Source organism: Cyprinodon tularosa, unplaced genomic scaffold (genome assembly GCF_016077235.1).
Source record: "Cyprinodon tularosa strain WSP-4 unplaced genomic scaffold, ASM1607723v1 ctg229, whole genome shotgun sequence".
NCBI classification, from domain to species: domain Eukaryota; kingdom Metazoa; phylum Chordata; class Actinopteri; order Cyprinodontiformes; family Cyprinodontidae; genus Cyprinodon; species Cyprinodon tularosa.
The window spans coordinates 1427067-1454471 of NW_024038856.1; the positions used below are offsets into that span (position 1 = coordinate 1427067).

The following is a 27405-nucleotide window of genomic DNA, read 5'->3' on the forward strand; positions in this document are numbered from 1 at the left end:
TCACTCTGTCTCAAACTTCACCGTGTTTAAACAAGACTGGCCAACACTAACTCATGCATAACAGAAGTGGAAGGAAAATTATATCTTCTTCAAACAAAAATGCGTCAAGCATAAAATAGTGTATGGCTACCTGCAGACCTACCAAAGACATGGATGTTTAAAAGAGCATTAATTATTTCAGAGGAAGCTTATCGGGGGTTGAAAAGAAATTCATACCATACTTTTCAGACATATTTGAAAAATAAATATCGAAAACTTTATCATTTTCATTCTACTTCTTAACAATGCACCACTTTGTGTTGATCTATCATTTTAAACCCCAAATAAAATTCACCTGAAGGTATAGTGGATTATGTTCTTTTTCTGGGTGGATCATCAAGGAAGTTTTCCTCCTAAATGTCAATCATTCTGGTGATATGTTTACGTAACCTACCTACGTGCTCGTCCCCATTTTAACTTACCGGTGGTGAGTCTGACAGAGTGGAAAAATTGCAATTATTTTGGAAAGTAAGCTTGTATGAGCGATGCGAACAGCAACTTAGAGTGTGCGCAAGGAGAAATGGGCTTGTGCATGCTCTCGCACATGTTTAATGGGCGTTCCCTCTATGGAGCAGGTACAAGGTTGTGCATGTGTATTTTTTTTTTTTTTATAAAGTGAAGAGGTCTTTTCAAAAATTAGCTAAAATCCTCCACTATACCTTTAAGTCAGGCTTTAAATTCATACAATGAAAAAAAAAGGGTTCAAGGTGGGTGAATATTATTGCCAGGCATTGTACTCTGTAGAGCAGCAACCTTTTAACCCTTAAAATGCTCCCAAATTCAGAATTACGTTTTATGATAGATGTTAGATCTTTTCTTAAATTTATTTTACTTCTTTCAACAATATAAAATAATAAACAAGAGGAGGATGCAGATTGAAAAAAGTGCACATCTTTTGTTAAAGTAATAGAACCAACACAACTAATGAACTGACAAAAATTTTAACCAAGTAGTAATCAGAACTTTTTGTATGAAATAATGCACCATTAGAGAAATGTGTAACTAAAATCAAATTGAAAGAACAAAGATTGCTTTCTTTCTACATTTTAGAACGAATATTTCACACCTACAAACATGCCCCTACGTATGTAGAATTGCACTAATATTATTTGTTTTTATCTTGTGCTGATTCTATCTTTGACCCTGACATTAAAGCAGAGAATATTTTCCAAACAAGTTGCCGGAAATATTTCTGCTTGTCTAATGCACACAAACACACACCTCCATAATGTCAGTATCAAATGTAACTACTCTGTTCTAAAAAAAAACTGAATTATAAGGTGTATTTTACTATAGTGTTTCATCTTCCTTTTTTTAAAAACAGGATGCTTAAAAGACACATCATGTCATGGAGGTTGGCAGTGGAGAAACATACCTCGCCAGTCTACATGTACAGTTCTGTGCTTTCACAAAAGGTCTGTGTTTCTTCAGAATCTGTGAGTCTTGCGTGGGTAGAATCCTAAGAGGTAAAGAAATTGAGATGTTTCCCTAAATAACACCTGGCAGATACACACACTGCTGTGCAGGCTGGAAATGGAAGTAAAGTAACTAGCTTGGCGAGGACTAAAACAGGCCCATCAGACTATATACAGACTACAGATACATTTTAATGTTCTCAGCAAGTCTCAGGAAGAAGAACAGCTTCACTGTAGATCATTTCTTCACAGGACAGTTGGTGGTGTCATTTTCTGGTTTTCCTCTAATTTGATCCTTGTGTTCTGGAAAGCCAAGGATTTAGGCCTCATAAACCCTGTGAAGAAAAGTGAGGAGGGTTAATATGGTCCGGTCAACTTTGACTTCTGGTAGCTCTACATGGTACTTCTTGCAGTTTCAGTTTGTACAGAAAAGTCTTTAAAAAGTAAGGTTCATCTCTAGCTACAGCTTGAACATCCACACATAAACTATAGAGGACCATAGAATTAGGAACACACAGTAGAAGGTCCAGCAAAGGCCCTTCCTCAGATAATTCATTTTCAATATCTCAAATAATTTCTGGACCAAGGAGGACATGTGAGTCATTTAATTTCATGATGGCATGTTTCTTGGAGACTGGTTTGATGATAAAGTATTTGAAAGAAGAAGGGGACCTTTTATAGCTCTTTGGGGAGCTCTTGTGTCAACGTGATTTATTAACTGATGCATTCTAAACCATCAAATAAGAGATATTAAGGTTGTCTTAGGATTTTTGTCAATTATGGAGGATGACATTTCTCACAGGTCAAAAAATTCCGCTGGGAAAAGTTGTCCAGTGTGTTGCTACCAGGGCGAAAACAGCATTGTTTCTCCTGGATCCGAGGTTCAACTATTGGCTGGATCCTCCTCTCCAGTACCCTGGAGTAGACCTTACTGGGATGGCTGAGGAGTGTGATCCCTGCTTAATTGGAGCACATCCTGCAATCCCCCTTTTTGAAGAGAGGGACCACCACCCTGGTGTGCGAATCCAGGGGTACAGTCCCAGACTGCCACACGACGCTGTAGAGACTTGTCAGCCAAGAAAGTCCTACAACATCCAGAGACTTAAGTTACTCAGGACGAATCTCATCCATCCCCAGGACCTTGACACCGGGAAGCTTTCTAACTACCTCAGTGACCTCAGCCTGGCTGATGGGCAAGGCCGCCTCTGAGTCTCCAGCCTCTTCCTCCTCCTCAGAAGACGTGACGATGGGATTGAGGAGATCTTCGAAGTACTCCTTCCACCGCCCGACAACATCCCTATTCGAGGTCAGCAGCTCCCCACCCGCATTGTAAACAGTGTTATTGAAGCACTGCTTCCCCTCCCAAGGCGGCGGACAGTTTGCCAGAACACCTTCGAGGCTGACCAATAGTCCTCCTACATGGCCTCTCTGAACTCCTCCCAGACCAGAGTATTTGCCTCTGTGACTGCATGGCTGCAGCATGCTTGGCCAGCAGGTACCTTTCAGCTGACTCTGGAGTCCCACTAGCTAACAAGGACCGGTAGGCCTCCTTCTTCCCTTACTTACCTAAATGGCATCTCTTAATTACGGGCACCACCAACAGATTCGGGGATTGCCACAACAAGTCACAGGAGACCTTACAGCCACAGGTGCGAACGGTCGCATTGACAATGGGGGAAGAGAACATGGACCACTACGACTCCAAGTCTTGAATCTCCCTCAGGATCTGGGAGAAACTCATCCGGAGGTGGGAGTTAAAGACCCCACTAACAGAGGGATCCACCAGACGTTCCCAATAGACCCTCACAACACTCTTAGGCCTGCCAGGGCTGACCAGTTTCCTCCTGTGCCAGCGACTCCAGCTCACTGCTAGGTTGTGATCGGTTGAGCAGCCAAGTGTGAAGCGGCCAGGATGAGGATCAACACCTCCAAGTCCGAGGCCATGGTTTTCCACTGGTGAAAGCTTCAGGTCGGTGGAGAGTCCTTTTCTCAAGTGGAGGAGTACAAGTATCTCGGCATCCTGTTCACAAGTGAGGGACGGATGGATCGTGAGAACGATAGATGGATCGGTGCAGTGTCTGCAGTGATGCTCTTGCTGTATCGGACAGTCGTGGTGTAGAGGGAGCTGAGTCAGGGGGCAAAGCTTATGATTTACCGATCAATCTACATTCCACCCTTATCTATGGTCATGAGATCTGGGTAATGGTAAAAGGACAAAATCACAAATACAAGTGGCCAAAATGTGTTTCTTTCGCAGGGTGGCTGGTTGCACCCATCGAGATTGGGTGAGGAGCACAGTTACCCGGGAGGAGCTTGGAGCAGAGTCGTTGCTCCTACACGTTGAAAGGAGCCAGTTGGCTCGGGCATCTGTTCCCCATGCCTCCTGATCGTTTCCCTCGGGAAGTTTTCCAGGCATGTCCTATTGTGAGGAGGCTTCATGGAAGGCCCAGGACATGCTGGAGGGATTATGTCTTTGAGCTGGCCTGCTGTCGCCTCGGGGCCCCCCAGGGCAGCTGGAGGAGGTGTGTGTAGATCTGAAAGTCTGGGCATCTCTGCTTGGACTGTTACCTCCGCAACCCGGCCCCGGATAAAGCGGAAGAAAATGGAAAAGCTGTAAAATCAGGAAGTGGAGGATCCTCTCCAAAATCCAGTGGAGGTTGAACCTCGAACCCAGTCTCTAACAGGTTTTCTTTCAGGATTATCATGAATTTATCTCTGGTCACTTCCTCAATAACACTAATAAGCTTCCATGTTCCTTCTAAAGAAATGCATTCCCTCAGAATGGTGAGCCACCATCATGCTTTACTGTGGTGTTACCAGAAAGTCATTTAGGTCTTTTCAAACACAGCATTTTGTAGATTGATTAGAGCTTTTGAAGATGATTCAAGATTGGGATAGTGTTGTAGAACCTAACCCTGCTTTAAACTAAATCAAAAATTCCTCACTGACCCTTCTGTTGGGTTCCTTTGCCTTCATAATGCTGGTTGTTCTTAAATGTTCTCAACAGAACATCTAATAAAAAAATAGCTGTATTTTTACCTAAAAACACACAACTAAACTCACCACAAAGAAGGCAACTTCTAGAGGAAATTAGCTGCTCATGTCTATTTAAGGGCATCAAAAATGAAGGAAATTCATTACAAATGGAGGCAAACTTTTTTAATAGTAATGTTTAAAACCAGGAATCCTTTTTTTCTATACTAGTTATTAGCTATTCTGTTTTGGTCTGTCCAAAAACACTCCAACAACAAACACAAGTTTTTTTGCAATGCTGAGAAACAACAACAATAAAAAAAACATGAATATGTTTCAAAGGCATTTCTCATTCTTTTTCTTTGACAAAAAAATGTAAGTTATGATTACTCATACTTACTTTAAATTATATCTAATTTCTTTAATAATGATGTGAAACAGACAGAGCAGAACATTTGATGGATTTTCCATAATAAAAATCTATACTCAAGGATAATCAATAAAATTTTGTATATTTATTTTCAGCAAAGGCTATTATATTGAGTTCACTTTTGCCTAAAGTTGATGCGTTTCTACCTGTGCTTGTCCTTCCAGATGCGGAACCATTTAACCAGGTTCTTGGTGCTCTGGAGGTTCGGGTGAAGACAATACTCCTGGCCCTTAAACCGAGACACGTTCTCCATCGTTACACTAGAGAGAAGAAATATAGAATGCAGGTCAGGATGCCATTTTATCAACATTCAGTCAAAGTAAAAAAAAAGATAAAAAAAAAGAAGAAGTCTGAATCAACTTTTAAAAATGCTAAATTAAAAAAAACTCCATAAAAGCTGCTAGATCACAAAGCAGCTGGTGAAAAAACAACAACTATGGAGCCAGGAAAGAAGGAGCTCTCTGAAAGACCAAGTGATGACCAAGATCACACACAAGAGCAGGTACTTCTGAGGATCTGAAAACACACATTTAAACCACATGAAAGCCATTGAAGCCCTTTGAATGGAGACCGGTACTGCTGTAGCACACTTGACATGTTATTGCCCCAGATTTTAGACACCATTCTTTGCTGCCATGGATAGCATTCCCACCGTTAAATGCCCTCTCAGTTCCAGAAGGTCTGCCTGCACAGCTTTGCTGTCTTCCTTGCAAGAAGGCAATATTATGGTGCTGCCACTTAAAAATGTGACATCTAACCTGAATGAATGAAATGGTGAGTCTCTAAGGGTCTACTCGAAGTGATGACAGAGACAGTCTGCCTGCATGTGGCATATTGAATCCAGCTGAATGTGGTGGAAAACAGAATGCAGGGCCTCTCCATCCACTGACGGTGCGATCCTCAGTAGACCATGAATGCTAAATGACTGCAGGATAAAGGGTCTGACTCTTAAAGTCAGTCACCATAAGAATCCGATTAAAGAGGGCTGCATCTATTTTCCTGCTCATTCAGTTGTCACTTTGTTTGGCTATTAAGGCTTCAGTAGGAAAGCTGTTTGTGCTTTGTTGTTGCCTCTTTAAAATGTGGGGGGATGTTTGTGCACGCATGCATGCCAGCGGACTCATATCTGCAAAGCTGCTCAACAGGGGGGAACATTTAACCTCATTGCTCTGTTAATTTGAGCTAAGATAAAATGAAAGAGAAGAGGATAAAATTTAAAGGATTCAAAGGGAGGAGATGGTTGGAAAATAAGTAAATGGAAAAAAACAAGGAGGAACAGGGACATTCAGAGCAGAGTGTGTTTGTGCTTTGGAGTCTGCGCCCAGCATGCCAAACTAAGAGCCATGAGCCAAGCACCCAGAGAGAGGACCCTCATACTCATTTCTTTCCCACTTTTATTCTTTCCATGGCTTTCCGGAGCCTGCTGCAGCTCATTTTTCACTGGGCTCTCACAACTGGTGGCCCCCATCTCATGCTAATAGAGGAGCCATGAATGATGCCTGTGTGGCAGGCAGGTAACCCATACAGAAATAATAATGGGAGCTGAAGAATGCCAGTGTGCTTTTCTTTATTCTTTCATTGTAATCACTGTTGATTAATTTCCCGTTATGTGTGAGTTTATCACCAGTTCCAAACTCATTACCGCTCTCCAGAGAAGTAATATGAGTTTAATCTTCTTGTGATGTTATTTTGCTTGGAATAAATTGTGTTTTGTTTTTCATTAGGGAATAGTTTTTCACAAAAATATTATTGTTATTTCATATTAGCTTTAATATCTATCTGTTTATCAATAGAGCTGCTTGGTGGTGCACATTGCAGCACTATTGCTTGCAGGAAGAAGTAAAGGCTGTTTGCATGTTCTACCCATTGTTGTGTGGTTTCTCTCTGGGTACTCTGGCTTCCCCCATTAAGAAACATGACTGTCAGGTGCCTGGTCTCTCTTACATGCCCTTGGTCTAAATGTGTGCCGGTGGTTGTATGCCTTTTGATGGACTGGAGAGCTGCCCAGGGTAGACCCCACCTCTCGTCCAATCACTTCTAGAGATAGGTACCAGCCCCTTGGAAGCCCTTCATGGATAAGTGGGTAAATGTAATAGATGGATGTCTATTAATATTAATGTGCCTGCTGCCTCTTTTCAAGTGTACAACCATCAATCCTGACCCCACTCTCAACTAAACTAGGATAATATATTGAGTTCAAAATATAGAAGAGTTAAAATAATTTAAATCATTTTTGCACAGTCCAGTGATCTAATGCTTGAAATCGCCTTTTATTTAGTTAGGTGTTTAAAGCTGCAAACTCATTTTTCGGGACACCTTGGTCCTTAAAATGAAAAAAAAAAAAGCCTCATCCGACTAACTGTGGCAAAATTTTTAGATTAGATGTTTTTTTTTGTTTTTTTTTCAAAAGCTGATGTATTAATTTTATGTTCTTTATTTGGTTATTGTTAGTGTGCCCCTGGACAAGTTCTCAATCTGGGCTGAAATCAGTAAATGTGGTAATAGAATTGAATCTTCTGTATTCAGTCAAAAACTGCACATTTAAGGGAAAACAACAGAGGGACAGTTGCTGCTTCCCCAATCTATTTAAAACAAATTCAACTGAATCATATTTATCTCTGTTTGTTACTTCTTCAAGTCTCTGTGAACCCTGCTTCTCCCCCAACCTAGACTCCTATTCCTTTTCTTAGCTGTTCCAAGGATTCTTGTCCATAAAGGTTATGAACACAACTGGTGACAGAGGACAACCCTAATGGAGTCCAACACGGACAGGCGGTTTTCGCCCCTTCTTTTTCCAGAGGATCCCTTCTGCCAAGACCTACAGCAAGCACTGGTGAGTTTGCAGCCGATGAAAATGAGCTCTTCCAAGTCTGAGGCCATGGTTCTTGAGCGGAAAAGGGTGTCTTTTCCCCTTCAGGTTTAAGGAGAGCTCATTCCTCAAGCGGTTTAAGTATCTTGGGGTCCCGTTAATGAGTGAGGGGAGAATGGAGTGGGAGATCGATAGACAGCTGCTACTCTAATGCCAATACTGCACCGGTTTGTTGTGATGAGGAGAGGGTTGAGCAAAATGGCAAAGGTCTTGATTTGCTGGTCGGTCTACGTTCCTTACCCCAACTAATCCACACAGTCTATAGCCTTCTGAACATCATTATGCGCCGGAAACGCACATGGTTCATAGGGACTCATACTCATCATACTTGTCGTCTCCTTCATCTTGGACCGGGTCGCGGGGCCATCGGTCTTGGCAGACTCCCAGACTTCCCTCTCTGCAGACACCTCCTCCAGCACTAGTGGGGGCAGCCTGATGCTCCCCCAGGTCAACAGAGAGACGTAGTCCCTCCATCGTGTCCTGGATTGTCCCCTGAGCCTGGGACATGCCTGGAAAAACTCTGAAAACTCCCATCCAAAAAGGATGGCTGAGCCACCTCCTCTTGATGACTCCTCTTGATGTGGAGGAAAAGCGGTTCTACTCTGAGGCTCTCCCAAATGACTGAGCTCCTAACCCTATCTCTAAGAGACAGCCCAGACACCTGTGAAGCCCTTGTATCTGGGATATCTTCCTTCGGTTATGATCAAGATTTCAAGACCATACTAGGTAGAGCCATCTGGAGTTCTTTTCCTACTGATAATAGTGTCCTTACTGTTGACCCCATAAATGGTTAAAGAACAGGAGCTAGGGGCTGCAATTTGCTACATTCAGATTGAGAGACTGTTTTGAATGCAAACGGTGACTATCATGATGAGGGAGGTAAACAACATCACTATAGCTAACAATTAAAGACCTGAAGAAAAGTGATTCCATAGCAACAATATGCTGTCTAAATCAGACAGAAACATCCCCTGTCCTACCAGCAGAAACATAACTGATTTGACTATCTGGATCTTTTGTTGGAACGGACGCGACTGAGCATTTTAACAACAAATGCTATAGGTCAGGCATCCCCAAACTCGGTCCTCAAGGCCCCCTGTCCTGCAGGTTTTAGAGGTTTCTCTGCTTCAGCACAGCTGGTTATAATGATTGCAGTAGACCAAAAGCCAGTTAATCAGCTTTCAATTAAAATCAGCTGTGCTGGAGCAAGGAAACCTCTAAAACCTGCAGGACAGGGGGCCTTGAGGGCAGAGTTTGGGGATGCCTGCTATAGGTGATTCTGCTGTGGAACTAAGGCTGTGCAGCATACAGTATCTGCCAGTTAGACGGGATATCCGTCAGCACAGATGATGAGAAGGATAAAGAATATTTACTTATATCTGCTATCTGTGGAAAAGAACCTTGTGCCCTCTGTGAGTACAGGTTACAGCTTCTCGTCCAAACTCCCTAAAAATCCTGTTACAACCACTTCAGCACAAACTCTTTGAAACAATCGGGATGTCTTAAAAGTTGAAAAAAAAAAATTAAGATAAATCATCACTGGTTATTTTCACTGGTGAAAAAAAAGAAACTGTCCTAACACCTTGATCCCAGACCTAAATCCTGTAGAACAGCTTTGGGCTGTGAATCAGAATCAGGAATCAACCATGATCAAAGAGACACTGAGCAGAGATCTTTCTCTTTTTATTCTAAACCTGGTAGGATTGTTAATAATGGTGCCGCCCAACAGATACATTTTATTTTTTAACATATATACAAAGTGTGTACTTATACAGAGGCTAGCACACAAAACATTGGTTTGGTGGTCTAACACTTACCTAAATGCCATTGTTTTTTTAATTTGTTATATCAGACTTAATTTCCTACAATAGTAAACAACTTTAGCACCCATCTAGAAGCCCCTTATAAAACTTTCTTTAGGTGTCCCTGAAAGGTGGGTATTTAACCCATGTTGAACCCAGCAGGCTGCTCCCTGCTGTTGGTATGACTGAAATGTGGCAGCAGGTGGCAGCAGAGTTTGTGAATTCAACAGGAATCCCTGAATCCCTGGAGGCTGACATAACAATTCAATCTGCTGGGCCGCCAACTTCACAGAGAGCTAAAACGTCACATTTCAAGCTCATGTGACACCTTTCCACCATTTGAACGTCCAGAAATAGGGAACATGCTGTAACACGCTATAACACCCTAGTGAATGTGTGTAAGTTATTGTGGATCAGAGAGACTCTGTTATCATCAGGGAGGTTTAGGCTGCATTCCACCTTGGCTCAAATTGAACATAATACCTGCCTGTTTGCTTCAGCTGTGATTTCATGGGTGGAGGGTCAGATAGCAGAGAGGCAGTGGGTGGATGGATCAAATACACAGTCAGGAATTCAAGATAAGACCTCAAAGAGACGGATGGCTTCACATTCTCAGAAATGGGGGTTGAAAATTCCTGTTTTTTTTCTTTGTGTCAGATGTCTAAAAATTGTTGAAATGAGAAAATGTTGGTTTTGTAATCCCTAATTTTAGCAGCTGAATCAAGGCAATGTTTTTTCATAAATTAATATTCTGGAAATGTTCGAAATCTGTGCTTTTATTCTTCTATGTGACCTTTCTGTCTGAACAGGCTCCACCTCTTGGAAGTAGGGCTGGTTAACTCCTTTGATGGTCATGTTTTAGTCTAATCTTAAAACTAATTTCACTTATTTAGCATCACTTTCATGATTAGTGATGGCCTAAAAAAAGATAAACCCAAAGCCATAGCACCTATGAAACCAACAAATGTATGACTTAAGAGTAAATTTGCTGCTCCGCTACGGAAAGTGTGACATGGATTCACCCAGACAGAAAAGTTATGGAGAAAAACTAGAAGCCGATAAGTAGGCATTGAGCCTGACTATTAAAAAAACGAAACATAGAAAACAAAAACAGAAAAGCAGAAACATTGTGAGAATAAACAAAAAGAACTCACAATATCATCTTCTCTTGGCAGAAGGGATGTTTGGGTTTGATCTCCAGCTTCTGCACATCCTTATATCTGATCTTTGGTCCTTTTCTGGTGCATCTGCACTTATAGGCTGTAGAAAAATGTATGGAAAATGTTAGGATTTAAATAGTTCTGTTCACTTTTGTGAAAAAGATGTTGAACTGACAGGGAAGTCTATGCTTGGAAATCCTGAGTGCGAATATCTTCCTGCTTATCTCTTTGCCATATATTCCTCTAGCTTGAATTCCGATTAAAACATCTGGCAATGATCTAAAAAGTTAATTTATTATAAATTACTATTTTAAGGGAGGGTTGTTCTTAACCCACCAAAATCTAAGCATTATTTTCAGTTGTTTATTTGAGGCCATACAGATTTTTTTCTTCAAACATCAGTTCCCTTTTCCTTAGCACATTACATCCTGTATTTCTAGAAATAATTTAGCGTTAAAGACACCCTGATGCACACTGATCCAGATAACACTCCGCTTCTTATTGTTACATTTTCAAGTAAATACACATTCATCTTCACCCCCAGCTCCAACTGTCTACTGGCCATGACTTTGGCTGTCGGCGAATAAAGAAGCAGAAGCAAATTGGTTTTGCCGGTTGTATATCTGGGATGACCCGAATGGTCCAAGGTTTCCCTTCATCCATCACCTGCTATCAGCGCTGACCTCTGGGCCACTAAATCTGTCAGAAAGCTCACACTGCAGCCAGCGCCAGGCACACTCACACAGGACAATAAATATCAGCAAACACACATCAGTTAATATTGACTGGAGAGAATCAGCTCCCACTGACAAACAGGCACAAATGGATGTTTACATCACTCTAACAGAACAAAACGGCTGTTTGCTTTACTTTCCAAGCCACTAAAAATATGCTAGTCAGAGATTATGAAGCCAAACATGAATAAAGAAAGAGGTTTTCAAATCTTAGTTTACCAGATATTTTACATTAAATGCTTTAAATGTAAACATAGTAGCATGTTTAAGTATTGTTCTCTTCGGATTGGTTTGAACATATTCTTATGATCTAAGCAGTTTTGAAAACAGATGTATTCCTATAGACACAAATATTATTTTATACATTGTTGGATATGTAGAAAGAAAGAAAGGAAGAAAGAAAGGAAGCAAGAAAAAAACAGGAAAAAACAGAATAAAGATAGAAAATTCAAAAGAAAGAAAGAAAGAAAGAAAGAAAGAAAGAAAGAAAGAAAACTGGAACAGGTGTTGCCATTCTAAACATAAAGTATTACTGACTAGTTTGTTCTGAGTTTAATTATTGGTTGAAACAAACTCTTAAAAATGGGTAAATGAACCAGTATTGCATTTTGTCCCACTAAATGTACTTTCAGGAAAAGAAAGTAAACAAAGCAGGAAACTGTTACATCACCACAGTTTCAGCGCCAAGAGGACATTTTCCATAAATATATCACAGAAAAATAAAGTAAGTAAAGGTTAATTACCTTCTGCGCTCAGGAAGCATATGGTGACCACTAACAGGAGTAGTAGCACTTTGCACCGATGCATGACTTAGGACTGATGTTTTTAAAGAAAAGTTCCACAAACTGGATTCCTTAGCGGTGTGGGGAAAAAATGCGCACTGAAAAAAAGTACCAGTGGCTACAGATGAAGTCCACTAGCAGTGGATGGAGAACCGGCGAACTGATAGAGAGTTCTGAGGGAAGGTTTTCTGTCTGTTTGGGGTTACTTTGAACTCCGTCTGTGCGTCTTGCGCGCTTGGATGCGTCTCCAACTCTCCTGTCGCTCAGTCTGGAAGGCTGATCCAGTCTTTAAAAGCTCCACGCTGCCTCTGCTCATTAATATGCACGGCCAGGCAGCGAATCAAACACTTGTGGTCTGGGAGGGAGAGGTTGTTTAAGCTGCGCAGAGCCAGGCTCAGATCATGAATGCTCTCTGCTGGGTGAAAAATAACCTAAAACCTCCGCATCAGTTGTTAAATTCATGCTTTAACAACCTGGAGCTTTGGTGGTTTCTTCAGTAACAGAAAACATACAGCTCCAGGGGTAAATAAATAAAATTTATGCTCTGCTCCTTTAGGCATGATCAAAGGCACCAGCCAAAGGTTTATGTATTAATAACTATGTTTAATAATTGAACTGATTTAAAAACAGTATCATAAAGCTTAAAAAAAAAAAATCAAAGCAGATCATTTTTTGAAATTATGCAATAGCAAATCCTGCCTTATGGATTATTATGAAACTTGGGAGCATCTTTGAAAGGACTCATCCAGGAAGCATATCCAATAAAGAGCATGTATTTTTCTTGCATGTAGATTCTGATTATTTTGTTCTTGTTGTAGGGGTACTGATGCTCACATCCAAAAAGTGCAACAACTGTGAATATGCAGAACTCTCAGGAGCCATGTAATACAGTGGTACCATATCTGCATTTTCATGCAGATATGTTAAGATGATGAATTTGAAGTCACATTTCTCAGTTTTTTCTTTTCAGTTTCACATTGGTAAATCAAGATACCTGTGGAATTATATTTTTCCTTGGCCTATTTTGTGAGATTAAATATCTCCCTCTCCATTCAAAGGACGTTAAATAAATTTGAATATTATGTCTTGCAAGAAATGCTTCCGACTCAGTTTCCTAACATCACAAACCAAATTCACTTTAGACTGAATTTTATTTAATTGATTTATGCTTGTTTTATTTTTTATTTTTAACAATAGGGTTGATGTGAGGCTCATTAAAAGATTCTCTGTCAAACATTCATCAAGAATATTGTTGCATTTTGTTCAGTTCTGTAAGTCTAATATATACCACTGGTAATATAATGTTTTTCTTCCATATTCTTTACAAGATATGGCCGGAATATGTCTGTTTGTTAAACAAAAAATTCATTAATGCTCCAGATTTTTAATACGATAGGCTTCTTCAAAAATCTTAGTGTTGCATTCATTTTGTCTTCACATTAACTGTGTTCACCACAGTCATATAGAATTATTTGAATTAATTGATGTTTTAAGGCCAAATTATATTACTTTTATAATTTGGGATATGTTACTTTTGAGTTGCGTGGCCTTAAACAAAACAAAACCTACAAGTAGTTCTTTATGATTAAAAATTTGCAGACATTATTTTATAATTTGTGTTATTTCAGTTACATAGTTGCTGGTTTTGTGTTGTTTTCCTGCATCAGATATAGATGCAGTCATTGCTTATGTTGGTGCCAAAAAGTTGAAAATGTCTGTAAAAGATAGCCCTGGGAAGGAGCTCTGATCCTCCCACTTGGGATCCCCCTAATCACAGGATTAGGCTACAATCATCAAAACTCTACATCAGCAGCGATTTTTCTCTGTGTGTGTGTATGCTCTTGTTTTCAATACATTGTGGGGCCCATTTTCAGGGAAAATGACATGTTGTGGGGACCAACTGGTCCTTGTGACATTCGATGCCTGGACCCCACCTCGGGAATAGCTGTTTTAGGGTAATGGGTCCGGTTTAAGACAAGGCGATTTAGTTTAGGTTGGAGATAGGGTTAGGTATGAAGCCTTAATGGTTAGGGTTAGGGTAAGGGTCACGGTTAGGCTGTAGAAATTAATGGAAGTCAATGAAAATGTCCCGTAAAGATAGTGAGACAAGTCCCTGTGAGTGTGTGACTATATGTGCGTGTTTGTGTTTGCTCACCTTATGGCCCAGAATATCAGTCCAATCAGCTCCAGTAATCACTTAAACCAGCACCCATGACATACCTCTCTGCACCTGTATTAACTTGTTTTTATGCAATATGACAAATGTTTGTGCAGCCCAGTTTTTCTGTCCTCTGCCCCTCAACATGAGTAATGGATGCAAGCATTACTTACCTTGATGGACATATATATAATAATGTGATCCCTGTAGGCAGAGATGGCAAAAGTACTCACTTTCCGTACTTGAGTAAAAGTACAGATACTTGTGTTAAAACATACTCTGGTAAAAGTGGAAGTACTGATTAAACTTCTTTACTCAAGTAAAAGTAACAAAGTACAGGCTTGTAAATTTATTTAAAGTATAAAAGTAAAAGTAGAAACCACTTTTTTCATGCCGTTGCCTACATTTTAAATGGATGTCTGCCAATAGGACTAGATCTCCGTTGTGTTCATTTTCAATCATCTCGTCGTCCATACTACTACGCTAACACCACCGCCACCAAGCTGCAATGATTTGCCGCCAATGAATACCGCCGAATCTGTCGATTCATCTTGTAGTGGTGCGTCAAATGCAACGTAGATTCCCATCCAATTAGATTGAATTTGGTTTTGATGACGTGAAAAATAATAACGGTAACTCCATTGAAATGATTCAAAACTAAAGTAACGAGCCAATTTTTTAAAATGTAAGGAGTAGAAAGTACAGATATTTGTGTAAAAATGTAAGGAGTAGAAGTAAAAAGTCGCCATAAAAATAAGTAGTAAAGTAAAGTAAAAATATCAGAAAAATCTACTTGAGTACAGTAACGAAGTATTTGTACTTCGTTACTTCCCATCTCTGCCTGTAGGACACCTGTGCAGAACAAGGTTCATGTCATGCTTTTTGATCTCGGGGAAATTGACTACAATCAGTCGCCTGCTATAATCTCAAGCTGAAGTGACAGAATTCAGTTAGACGTTTGTTGTCTCTATCCATTAGATCAGTTTCCTTCCACTAAAAACAATAAAAACTGGAGAGAGAGATGCAACATGTTTCAATTGAAATAAAGCTGCAATGAAAAGCTGATGCATTTAACATCTGTTGTCAGGTGAATGTTGTGGAAATGTCCTAATAAGTGTCTATTGTGACTTTTAATCACAACACTATCAAGATCACTAAATATATCTGTATGTGAAAACTGTGCCATATATATAAGCAGCTTAAAAAACGGCAAACAGTCATTAAGAGTAGTAAGACAAGCAGAATCAAAATGTATTATTTATACACTCCACATACACACAGACACTTAACCCATTAAACACACATTTTATACAACTCAAACATTGTTACTAAGTGTAATTAGCAAAGAGAGGGATATATCAAAAGCAGTTGACTGATTCATTTAAAAAATCCTTAACACAGTATTACATCTTTCTTCTTTTTCGAACATAATTAAGTATCACATCTGATGACATAAATCACCCGGCATCAGGGGCGCAGATAGGTTTTTGAAACTGTGGGGGACAGTTACTATAGGGTTTGGTCATCGTGACGTAAGCACTTCGCGTCGCCGCCATGTTGAATGCGTCTTTTACCGCAGCTCAGACTACTGCCTATGACTACCGCGTACTGTACTCCCTCTCAGCCGTGTTTTAATTTTATTAATTTCACCTTAACTTGATTTCAACCATGGTAAACCGTTGCTGTATTGTGGGCTGTAACAGCTCAACACATGATCGCCATGGAAACATAGAAAATGGGTTAACTTTCCACCGCTTTCCTGACTGGAGGCGTAACCATGGAGACCAAGCGTCAGAGATAAAGAGTCGTCGGCTAGCTTGGATCGCGGCTGTAAGACGAGCGAACATAACTTTCCACAGTATTCCAATGTCATTGAGAGTGTGTTCCCTGCATTTTCATTCTGGTAAGTTAAAGATGCACAGTTTTATTTTATAGCCTACATTGTGAGGGCTACAGGGCGACAGTGGCGTTGGATGGAGGAGTTTGCCCTGTAATCGAAGGGTTGACGGTTCAAGCCCCGACTCCGACTTTCATTGTCGTTGTGTCCTTGGGCAAGACACTTCACCTGCATTGTCTACTGATGGTGGTCAGAGGGCCCGGTGGCGCCAGTGTACGGCAGCCTCGCTTCTGTCAGTGAGCCCCAGGGCAGCTGTGGCTACAATGTAGCTTGCCACCATCAGTGTGTGAGTGTGTGTGTGAATGGGTGAATGAATGTAGTGTAAAGCGCTTTGGTCAAGTCTCCTAACTTGAATAAAGGCGCTATATAAGTACATGCCATTTACCATTTACCATTGTTTCTTTCCTTCAAAGTTGGGATCTTTTACGGGAAAATAATAAAAACGGCAGCGGGAAAATGCTCAAATATGCGAGAAACCCGGAGGGTTGGCAGTTAACGTTACTAACTACACCTTTGAAACACATAGCAGCTAGTTAAAAGTACATTACATGCGTGAGTGGTTGTTAGCATTAGCGGTTAGCAGTTGCTAAACTAGCAGGTTCCAGAGCCCCTCTGATCACAGCTTACCTTCGTACGAATTACTGTGTTCCCACTGTTTGCTGGCTTTATGATCTGCAGCTCCTGAACCCATCCATTCATGAACTGCACATGAGACTCCAAGGACTTGTAGCTTCGGAACTGTTTTGAAGTATAGGCGCTCACTCATTGGTGCTCCACTCATTGTTTGGAACTTTATATGGATCCAAATGATTAACAATGCTGATTTTGTCACCATACCGGTCCCTGGCTTCTCTATTTAATGTGTCCCGGTAAATTCCAGATCCTTTTAGGGATTTTAACATATTTTTTCTCTCTACTTCTGTCTCTTCTTTCAACAACAACGTTGTGTCAGAGCTATGCTTACGTTTGCGTAGCAGTCAGTTTGGCTGCGACGTCCCACAATGCAACGTGGATCCCGAGCCCTATTACTGGCTATTACTCAGCTATGACAACCCATCAATCTTAATTGCCCATCATTGCAAGAAAATAACATGTATTGGTACCAAGTACTCACCAAACATGCCACATGACGTGTGAAAAAAAAAAGGTTTTATTTAAACATGGACTGACTTTAAGTGCAGGCTGTAAACACACAGAAACACGAACAGCAATGCCTACATATATACAAAAACAAATTTGTAAATAAGTACTTTACATGGCTTTTCAATAAATGGCCTCAAATGAAGAAAGTTGTGTGTCTACTTTGTCAAGGACTCTGTAGAACTCCACTTTGTGGTACTCCACAGCAGATTCTGGCCTGTGTGCAGGTGCTGGCCCAGAATATCTCTTTGGGGGCCTATGTGTTAGAGACAGCTTCTAGGCCATATCCACTGCTTCCTTAAAGACTGCCTCAAAGTGGGCTGGCTTTCTTTTGTCCCGTAATCTCTCTTGGACAACTGAGACTGCAGAGACCATGCCCTCCAATGTCTGGGTGCTTTTTTGGAGCGATGTATTCAGCACTTCCAGTTCGCTCATTACATCTAAGGCCAGTGAGCCCCAGTAGCCCCAATTTCAGTAAAATCTCAGGCTTTTAAATGTTGTAAAATCACCCATAAGTTTTAGGTGTTTTAGTCCTTTATAATTAAATTTATACATTCAAAAAACATAAGGAAGTTATTATCAACGTCTCACTCTACTTTACAGCTTTGTATTAACATTGCTTTAATGTGTGTTATTGTGTACAGCTGGGGATGTTAAGGGCCATGTTAATTATAGATTAAAGAATTTACTGTTCTGCAGTTTAAGCAATTGTCATATTTGTAACATCACTAGTCTTTCCTGTGACATGCACCTTTTATTTATTTATATATACACACACACACATTATATATATATATATATATATATATATATATATATATATATATATATATATATATATATATATATATATATATATATATATATATATATATATATATGAGAGAGAGATTCTTTCCTCCGAGTTACAGTGACATAGACAAACTTGAAGATACATGACATCCTCAAATTTCTATTCTATTAAAATTTCTGTATCTGTATAATGGGTCTGTTCTATATGTTGTCTTCTCAATTCAGAAGGCCCCATGCCTGTCTTTGCCTAGGGCCCCAAATTTCCTAAATCCGCCCCTGTGTAGTGGAATTTGTCTAGCTTTGAAGTTAGTTTTTCTCATGATTCAACCTGTAACAACCTAAACCATTTGGCTTGGCCTAAATACGGATTCAAGTAGCCTACTGTAGCCTACACATTTCTGAAAGACCCCCAACAACTCCAGAAAAAGTCGGAACAGTCGATTTAATTATAAATAAATAAATGCCAATCGATTCCCCCTGCCTCCCGCCTTATGACATTGGCACCTCTCTTCGCGCTATTCTCACTGACCGTCTCCACTCTTTTTTCCACGGCGACATCGAACAGACAACCAAAAAAATGCAAGGTGATATGATACCGCAATGAACAGTTTACTTACAGTTGGTGCTTTTCCAAAAAAGGATGCAATTGTTTTCTGTTTTTTCGGTTTGGCTGGCCTCATGTTGATGTCCGGACTCCGGAATCGGTCTCCGCCAGTCACGTGACATTTGTTGCTAAGACGCCATTTTTGGTGGAAAAGGCGTAGTGTAAACAACCGCAGCATAGCTAAATGAAGGACTAAAGGATTGAGTTTGTTTCTCTGACTATATGGAAAAAAGTAAGCAGAATGCGAAATTACCGTACCGGTGTCGTGCCAAGGTAGTTATCCCTGCGAAAATTTGTATCCCCTCGTCGGGAGCGCGCACAAAGTAGGAAGAATAACCCGACTTAACTCCGCTTCAATTCCAACGTGCAGAACTTGAAATTTGAAAGGTTTTACGTGTATGAAAGTTGAGCTTTACTGTTTTATTCTTTATGTCACGTGTTGTAGCAGAATATCGCCAGTGATATTGATTTAAAACTGATTATAAAACACAAACGTTTGCTTGAAAGCTGGTCGCTGACAGCAGTGTCTACTCCTCCCTCTGAAAGCAAACTGATCCTTGTTCTTTTCCACAGGTTCATTAAAAAAATCTCTCATTGTTTCACAGTATCCAAATGTTCTCATCCCATTGAAAACTGTTGTAAACCATATACTTGTAATAAAAATGAAATAGAAAATGGAGTGCACGTGTAATCATTAAAGACTATATGCAGAAGGTAATAATTTTTTCCTGGTTGAAATTTATTACTTAAGTCTATTTTTTATATTCTATATTTGTGTTTATAGTAACGTACAATTGATCTATGTTGTACTATCCTTAATAAACAGTTTGTCTTCTAACATCAGCCGTTTTATTTCATCCCATTTTGCCACAATTGGCAATATGGGATAAAATAAAACCTGCTGTAATCTGTTCCCCCTGTCTAAATCAGACAAAAAAGGCCCCAGCTTTTTCTTTTTTGGCTTATAAGCATCTTTTATGATGACAATTTATTCCTGAAACTTTGGATGTGATGGACCTTTATTGCTTAAAGTTATAAGGGGGGAACAAATTATAGCAGGCCACCTGCTGTAATCTGTTCCCCCTTGTCTAAATCAGGCAAAAAAGGCCCCAGCTTTTTCATTTTTGGCTTATAAGCATCTTTTATGATGACAATTTATTCCTGAAACTTTGGATGTGATGGACCTTTATTTCTTAAAGTTATAAGGGGGGAACAAATTATAGCAGGCCACCTGCTGTAATCTGTTCCCCCCTGTCTAAATCAGGCCAAAAAGGTCCCAGCTTTTTCATTTTTTTGCATCATAAAAGATGCTTATAAGCCAAAAATGAATCAGCTCCAAAGTTTCAGGAGTTAGTTGTCATCACAAAAGATGCTTATAAGCCAAAAAATGAAAAAGCTGGGGCCTTTTTTGCCTGATTTAGACAGGGGGGAACAGATTACAGCAGGTGGCCTCCTATAATTTGTTCCCTCCTTGTAACTTTAAGAAATAAAGGTCCATCACATCCAAAGTTTCAGGAATAAATTGTCATCATAAAAGATGCTTATAAGCCAAAAATGAAAAAGCTGGGGCCTTTTTTGCCTGATTTAGACAGGGGGGAACAGATTACAGCAGGTGGCCTCCTATAATTTGTTCCCTCCTTGTAACTTTAAGAAATAAAGGTCCATCACATCCAAAGTTTCAGGAATAAATTGTCATCACAAAAGATGCTTATAAGCCAAAAATGAAAAAGATGGGGCCTTTTTTGTCTGATTTAGACAGGGGGAACAGATTACAGCAGGTTTTATTTCATCCCATACTGCCAGTTCTGGCAATATGGGATGAAATAAAACGGCTGATGTTAGAACACAAACTGTTTATAAAGGATAGTACAACATAGATAAATTGTACGTTACTATAAACACAAATATAGATTTAAGTACTAAATTTCAACCAGGAAACAATTATTTTCCTTCTGCATATAGTCTTTAATGATTACACGTGCACTCCATTTTCTATTTCATTTTTATTACAAGTATATGGTTTACAACAGTTTTCAATGGGATGAGAACATTTGGATACTGTGAAACAATGAGAGATTTTTTTAATGAACCTGTGGAAAAGAACAAGGATCTGTTTACTTTCAGAGGGAGGAGTAGACACTGCTGTCAGCGACCAGCTTTCAAGCAAACGTTTGTGTTTTAAATCAGTTTTAAATCAATATCACTGGCGATATTCTGCTATAACATGTGAAGTAAAGAATAAAACAGTAAAGCTCAACTTTCATACACGTAAAACCTTTCGAATTTCAAGTTCTGCACGTTGGAATTGAAGCGGAGTTAAGTCGGGTTGTTCTTCCTACTCCGTGCGCGCTCCCGACGAGGGGATACAAATTTTCGCAGGGATAATCTACCTTGGCACGACACCGGGACTGGCAGCCTCTGACACAACACGATCGTGTCATTTCTGGTAAATAATTGTGCCGAAAGAACAGCCGCGTGTGGGTTATCTCGACTTTCCACCTATTATGGTGGTTTTCCCACGATGCACCGCGCCCGAGGTAAACATTGACGTCACCTGGCGCAGACCGATTGGGAACTGTCCCGCCGCCACTACTGTCTGTCTGAGTAACCATGGAAACCAGGCTCGAGACGTAAATGCCAGAGACAGGATAACTGTTAGATTAGAATCTCTACGACGCAGGCAGCCTGCGGTTAAACAAAACGATTGCCCGTCTATGATCTGACTGTTTTATGTTGTTGTTGCAAAGCAGTAAATTAGAAAAAGCTTTTTGATTTTCTGTGAGTTTCGCCATATGTTTTTTTTTTTTTTTTTTTTTTTTTTTTTTTATAAAAAAAGGAGTGGCGGCCTAGTGGTTAGGGCATTGGGCTTTGAATCCTGAGGTTGTGAGTTCGATCCCCCACTCCCACAGACTGCCACTCTGGGTCCCTGAGCAAGACCCTTAACCCCACACTGCTCCCCGGGCGCCTCACGATGGCAGCCCACTGCTCCCCAAGGGGATGGGTTAAATGCAGAGAGTTCATTTCATTGCTCTGTACTTGTGACAGTGTAATGACAATAAAATTGAATTAAAATTAAAAATTAAAAAAAAAAAAAAAGTGGGGGGGGGGCGGATTGAGGGTCATTCGAATCTGTGTACGTCAGAACACCCCTGACGTACACGCTATCTGCGCCCTTGCCCGGCATAGTTCAAAGCCTCTGCTCTCTGATGTTAAATTCACATTTCTTCACAGCATAGGGGTTCAAAGTCAGTCATCAAGGCCTGGTGTCAAGCATATTTTTAGCAGTTTAACTGCTTTAACACAAGTGATTCAGGCGATTTCAGTTCCAAATCTTTATCCAAACCAATATTTCAGTTCAGCATAATTTGAGTAGATACTATAGAGAAGAATCTCTTTTAACTGCTTGACATTAAAACCCATCGACTTCAGTGTCAGACACTGAAACACACACGCACACACTTTGAGAATGCATAAGATCTGATGTTACCCAACAGAGATGTGCAGAAGTATTTTATCTAAGCACTACTCTGAGCTTAAGTCTCTACTTTAAAAAACATCTAGGTCACCTCTAACTGTGGATCGCTGTAGCTTCGATATCCCAACTTGTACTGTTAACTCTTAGGTCTAAGTTATGGCAGCAATATCTAATATTTATCTTTAAATGTATCAATAATTTTGTTATTAATAGCATTATTTATTTTATGGTTATTGGTTATTTTAAGAGCACTTAGTATTTTGTTTACCAGCCAAAAAAAAAAAAAAAAAAAAAACTAACAAAAAACCCCCCCATAGAAACAGAATATGGAAATATATTAAAACTATTAATGACATATGTATTTTTTTTGTCTTTGTATTGACTATTACTATTATTTATTACATATGATACCAAATCTGGTTTGAAGGATTTTCTTCTCTTTATTCTGAAATAGTATAGTCTTATATTAAATAGTTTTATATAATGTATTTTTGTAATTTATGTAAACCATTTTCTACAGCTATATTTATATAAATATATATTTATGTATATTATATTTAAGCAGCTATATTATACTCTATTCAATATTTCCATGCTCCCTTTAGCTCAGATTACAGAAAACAAGATCAGTTACCATAACTATGCAGATGACACACAGCTTTACATCCCAATGTCTCCAGGTGACTATGAACCCATCAGAGCGTTGGTTAGATGCTTAGAACAGATCAATGTGTGGATGAACCATAACTTTCTACAACTATATAAAAACAAAACTGAGGTAATAATTTTCAGACCAAAGAAAGAGAGATCCAAAGTTAGCTCACAGCTTCACCTGCTATGGCTAGAAATAAACTGATTATGGTTGAAATCTTGGTGTCATGATGGACTGTCAGATACACATCAAGGCACTTACTAAGTCAGTCTTTTATCACCTGAAGAACATCTCCAGGATTTAAGGACTAATGTCCAAGCAGGATCTAGAAAACTCCTTTATGCATTTATATTTAGTAAGATTGATTGAGAACAGTGTCTTCACAGGTTTGCCAAAAAATTCAATAAGGCATCTACAGCTGATCCAAAACTCTGCTGGCCGTGTTCTCAGTGGAACTAAGAAAGTAGAACACATCAGCCCAGTTCTGAAGTCCTTCCACTGGCTCCCTGTAACTCAGAAAATAGACTTTAAAATTAGCCTGTTAGTCTATAAACCACTGAATGGATCAGCACCTCAATACATAACAGATCTTCCAGTTCCAGCCTTATCTGTTCACCCAGAACTAGAACCAAACATGGAGAAGCAGCATTTAGTTCCTATGCTCCACTGATCTGGAACAAACTTCCAGAAAACTGTAGAAGTGTTGAAAGCCGGAGTTCTTTTAAATCAAAATTAAAAACCCATTTGATTAGAGCTGCCTTTACCTATTAAAGTTAAACTGTTAACTGGTGTATTATTTGTTTCAGTTTATGGTTAACTGTTTTTACTACTTGCTTTTATGTTAATTTCTTTTATTCTGCTTTTATTTTTCTTCTATCTTATTGTTAAATTAATTTAAAGCACTTTGAACTGTTCTTCTACTAAATTGAGTTATACAAATAAACTTGTTTTGCCTTTAACTCAATTCTAATTTTTAAAGATCTTTACATTTAAGGTATATAGATTACAATTTCACAAACAAGACATGCTGTTGTTTAAATGAGTGTTAAAGTTCTAAACAGGTTAAATAGGAAATGCTTTTATTTTTATATTTTCGGCCTGAAATGTTCTTGTAATACTATGCACTGCTTAACAGGGAAAGAAAAGTAATTTACAGAATGTTCATTTATATAAACATTTAGTGGTAATATCAAAAAGCTACAGCCAACATAAACAGGTTGTTATTAGCCATTGACATCCACTAATAATCAATCACCACTGGCTAATAATCAAAGTCACAGTTTCCCAGTAGAACCTGAGTAGCAGTTTAGACTTAGACAACTTTATTGTCAGCATAGCAGTGAAACATTTCCATATCATAAAGTACAGCAGTGAGCAAATGTAAACAGCATGGTAGAAAAAAACATGGTGCAAAGCACATTGATTTGCAAATTCAGAGCACTGCAAAGACACACACATATATATATATATATATATATATATATATATATATATATATATATATATATATATATATATATATATATATATATATATATATATATATATATATATATATATATATATATTTTTTTTTTTTTTTTTTTTTTTTTTTGGCAAAAATGCACTAGAAAAACATTGTTTGAGTTGAGTTATTTTTGGTTTGGTGTTATCAGTGTGAGGCAGAATCTGTGACTTGATTTAGAGTTTTTTCAACAGTTCAGCAGTCTGATGGCAGTGGGGAAAAAGCCGTTGCAGAATCTGCTGGTCCTGCATCGGATGCTGTTAAGCCTCTTCCCAGAGGGCAGCAGGGAAAACAGTCCATGGTGGGGGTGTGAGGGGTCACTGATGGCTTGGGACATGCAGCCCTGGGATGAAGAGGAGCCCTGATGATCCTCTCTGCTGTTCTCACCACTCTTCTCATGTTCTTCCAGTCTGAGGAGCTGCAGCCCCCACATCACACAGTGAGACAGCTGGGCCGAATGCTATCTATCGAGCTGCAACTGCGGTCTTTATCTCAAATCTTAGTGCTACTAAGAAAAAACTCAAAAGACCTGTGTCTCAGACTATGAGTTTATGTCACGTCTCAACTCTTTGAGGAACAGGAGTAACTAATCTCTTTTATTTTGTAACTTTAGTACATCTCAACTTGGTGCCATCTGTTCAACCAGCTGAGTGAAGATGCAAAGAATTTGGCATGGTTGGGAAGATCTGCTAAGTTATGTTCAGTCTAGATCTGATTGTTTCTTGCTGCTGTTTTTTTTTCTTCCCACCTCCCCACCTATTATAGTGGATTATTTACATTTGAAAGAACACATGAAAGATGTAACCCTTAACATAAAAACCCAAGTCTTTATAGGTGACAGCCTCTATAGTAATGTGTCTTAATCTAGCTGGTCATTCTTTTGTTTCTGAAAGCTATGAACCTTCTTTCGAGGAAAGAATATCTTGATACTTTAGTTCCCAACTCTGTGAAAACTTGCTATAGTGTGTAGTGGTAGAGACTACCACCCCCACTGACCAGTATAACAGCTGGTCCGCGGGGGCGGTACAACTGTCAACATTTGGCTGGGTAAAAAACTTTCCCATCTCACCACCAGCCTGGACAGCTGTTTGTCTATGCCTGGAGGTCTGGCCATGTCTCCATTCCTCTCAGCCCTCCAGCCAAGCTGTCTGTCACAAAGAGAAGGGCGATATCTTATTACACACAACAGGACTGCCCCCTGGATCGTAAGCTCCATTTGTCACGACTCATTTAGAAGAACTTGGCAGGAGGTGAAATTTAAAGACCTTCAAAATTAGGGTGTTGTAAAAACAGAGACTCGGTGAGGTGGGTTGAGATATTTGGTTTGTGGCAAAAGAGTGATGGAGAGAAACTAGCAGAGACATAGAAACTTGCAACCAAAAAACTTTTTCCAGTTATAATTGAATGTGTCACTGTATAAATGCAGGCACGTCTTACTAAAACAGATTGAAACATTATCAACTGATTCCATCTTTATACATTTAATTTGTTTGGGAAAAGATTATTTTGCAAAGAATAAACAATTTAGAAATATATGAAATACAGACGTTATCACTGAATGCTTTTAAGCTTAAAAGAGAGGAAAATTCATGGTAGTCTTTAGAAAAAACAAGTTTACTCCAATAGCACAGAAGAGGCCAAAGCAGCTCTTAAAGGGGAAATGAAATGAACCAACCACCGCAAGGGATAAAGATAAAAAAGAATTAATAAAAGTGTGTGGTGATCCTTAAAACATAAGAGCAGCCAAAAAGACACAACAGTTTTTAACATTGAAACTGTTTTATGAAGCAATTTAATCCTTGCACTTTGTTTTAGTTTTTTTTTTTTCAATGGTAATAGTAACTTAAAAACAAATAAGTAAATGTCTCTCTTTTAAATGAAGGAATTTTATAGGGAACTATTATTTTGTATGTCTTTCTTGCATATCATGGTGAATCATATCTCATCTAAACCAACACAGTGATTTTTTTTGTAAAGGTTTTATCCACAAACTTTTCTGTGCTGGTTTTTGAAGTTGGATTTTGAACAACTGTTCTGCAAATGGAGAGTCAGAGAGACAGAACGGCATGCAAAAAGTCTAGTTCCTGTAACCTGGCAGGCAGACAGATGTGTGCGAGGGAGGTTTTGGCAGTTGACTGAGGTAAGCAGGGTGGGGTGAAGCGCTCCGGGCATAAATGTAATTGCTGTTGAAACTGTCATGTTTCTGTCACTTTATTTTCATCAGAGTACAATCAGGCAGCTTAAAAAAACAGTCAAAACGTGTCTGAAGTTCCGGAATGATGGAACAGTTTGAGTGTACTTTCTGCTGTTTCTTAGAATTAGAAATATTTTCAGCTATTTGGCTGAAATATTAGGAGTGAGCAGGGTGTGTTGGTATGTCCTTATATTTAACTAGAACCTAAATGTATTGTGTCCATTTTTCTTGTTCATGCTCTGTTTAAAGTTGCTGTTTACATTGCTGATACGAGCTTACTTTCCAAAAGAAGATTTTTAATTTTTCACTATGTCAGACTCACCACAGGTGAGTGAAAATGGGGACAAGCAAGTAGGACGGCCTTACGTAAACATATCAAATGATTGACAATTAAGAGGACCACTAATTTTGATGATCCCACTGGGAAAAAGAACATTGTCCGCCATACCTTTAATTCACTTTGCATGCCCTCATAGAAAATGAATAAAAGGCAAAAGCAGGGTGTAAAGTGTTGGTAATTTAGCACCTAACCAGGATTTGCTGACAAGTTATTTTATTTTAAGACAGCTGGCTGGCAGATGAGAGAAATAGAGAAGACATATATCTGTTCTGAATGTTCAGAATGAAATTTCTTTTAAAGAAATTTAAAAACTCAGCATCTTAGAAGTTTACCACACTTTGACAGAGCCATATGCATAGATGCATGGTTCTTGCTGGAAGTCAATTAAATCTATAAAAAGATCTACTGCTGATCTATTCTGACATTTGACCTTATCGCGTGATTA

The 27405-nt window shown here is 39.2% G+C and overlaps 1 protein-coding gene across 1 annotated transcript; it reads right to left on the reverse strand.

The window, feature by feature from the left end:
- Window positions 1-849: 849 nt before the first annotated feature.
- On the reverse strand, window positions 850-12558 carry cxcl14 (chemokine (C-X-C motif) ligand 14). Its single transcript, XM_038286670.1, has 4 exons — window positions 12166-12558; window positions 10683-10788; window positions 5004-5117; window positions 850-1789 (listed from the first exon to the last, which is right to left on the reverse strand). The coding sequence occupies exons 1-4, from the start codon at window positions 12227-12229 to the stop codon at window positions 1774-1776; spliced, it is 300 nt and encodes a 99-aa protein (XP_038142598.1). The 5' UTR covers window positions 12230-12558; the 3' UTR covers window positions 850-1773.
- Window positions 12559-27405: the final 14847 nt, after the last annotated feature.

Coding starts and splice junctions, on each gene's coding strand:
- cxcl14 (XM_038286670.1), bottom strand. CDS start 12,229: ATGCATCGGTGCAAAGTGCTACTACTCCTGTTAGTGGTCACCATATGC. Junction 10,789..12,165: donor ATGCTTCCTGAGCGCAGAAG/GTAATTAACCTT, acceptor ATTTTTCTACAG/CCTATAAGTGCAGATGCACC. Junction 5,118..10,682: donor TGCCAAGAGAAGATGATATT/GTGAGTTCTTTT, acceptor TCTTCTCTCTAG/TGTAACGATGGAGAACGTGT.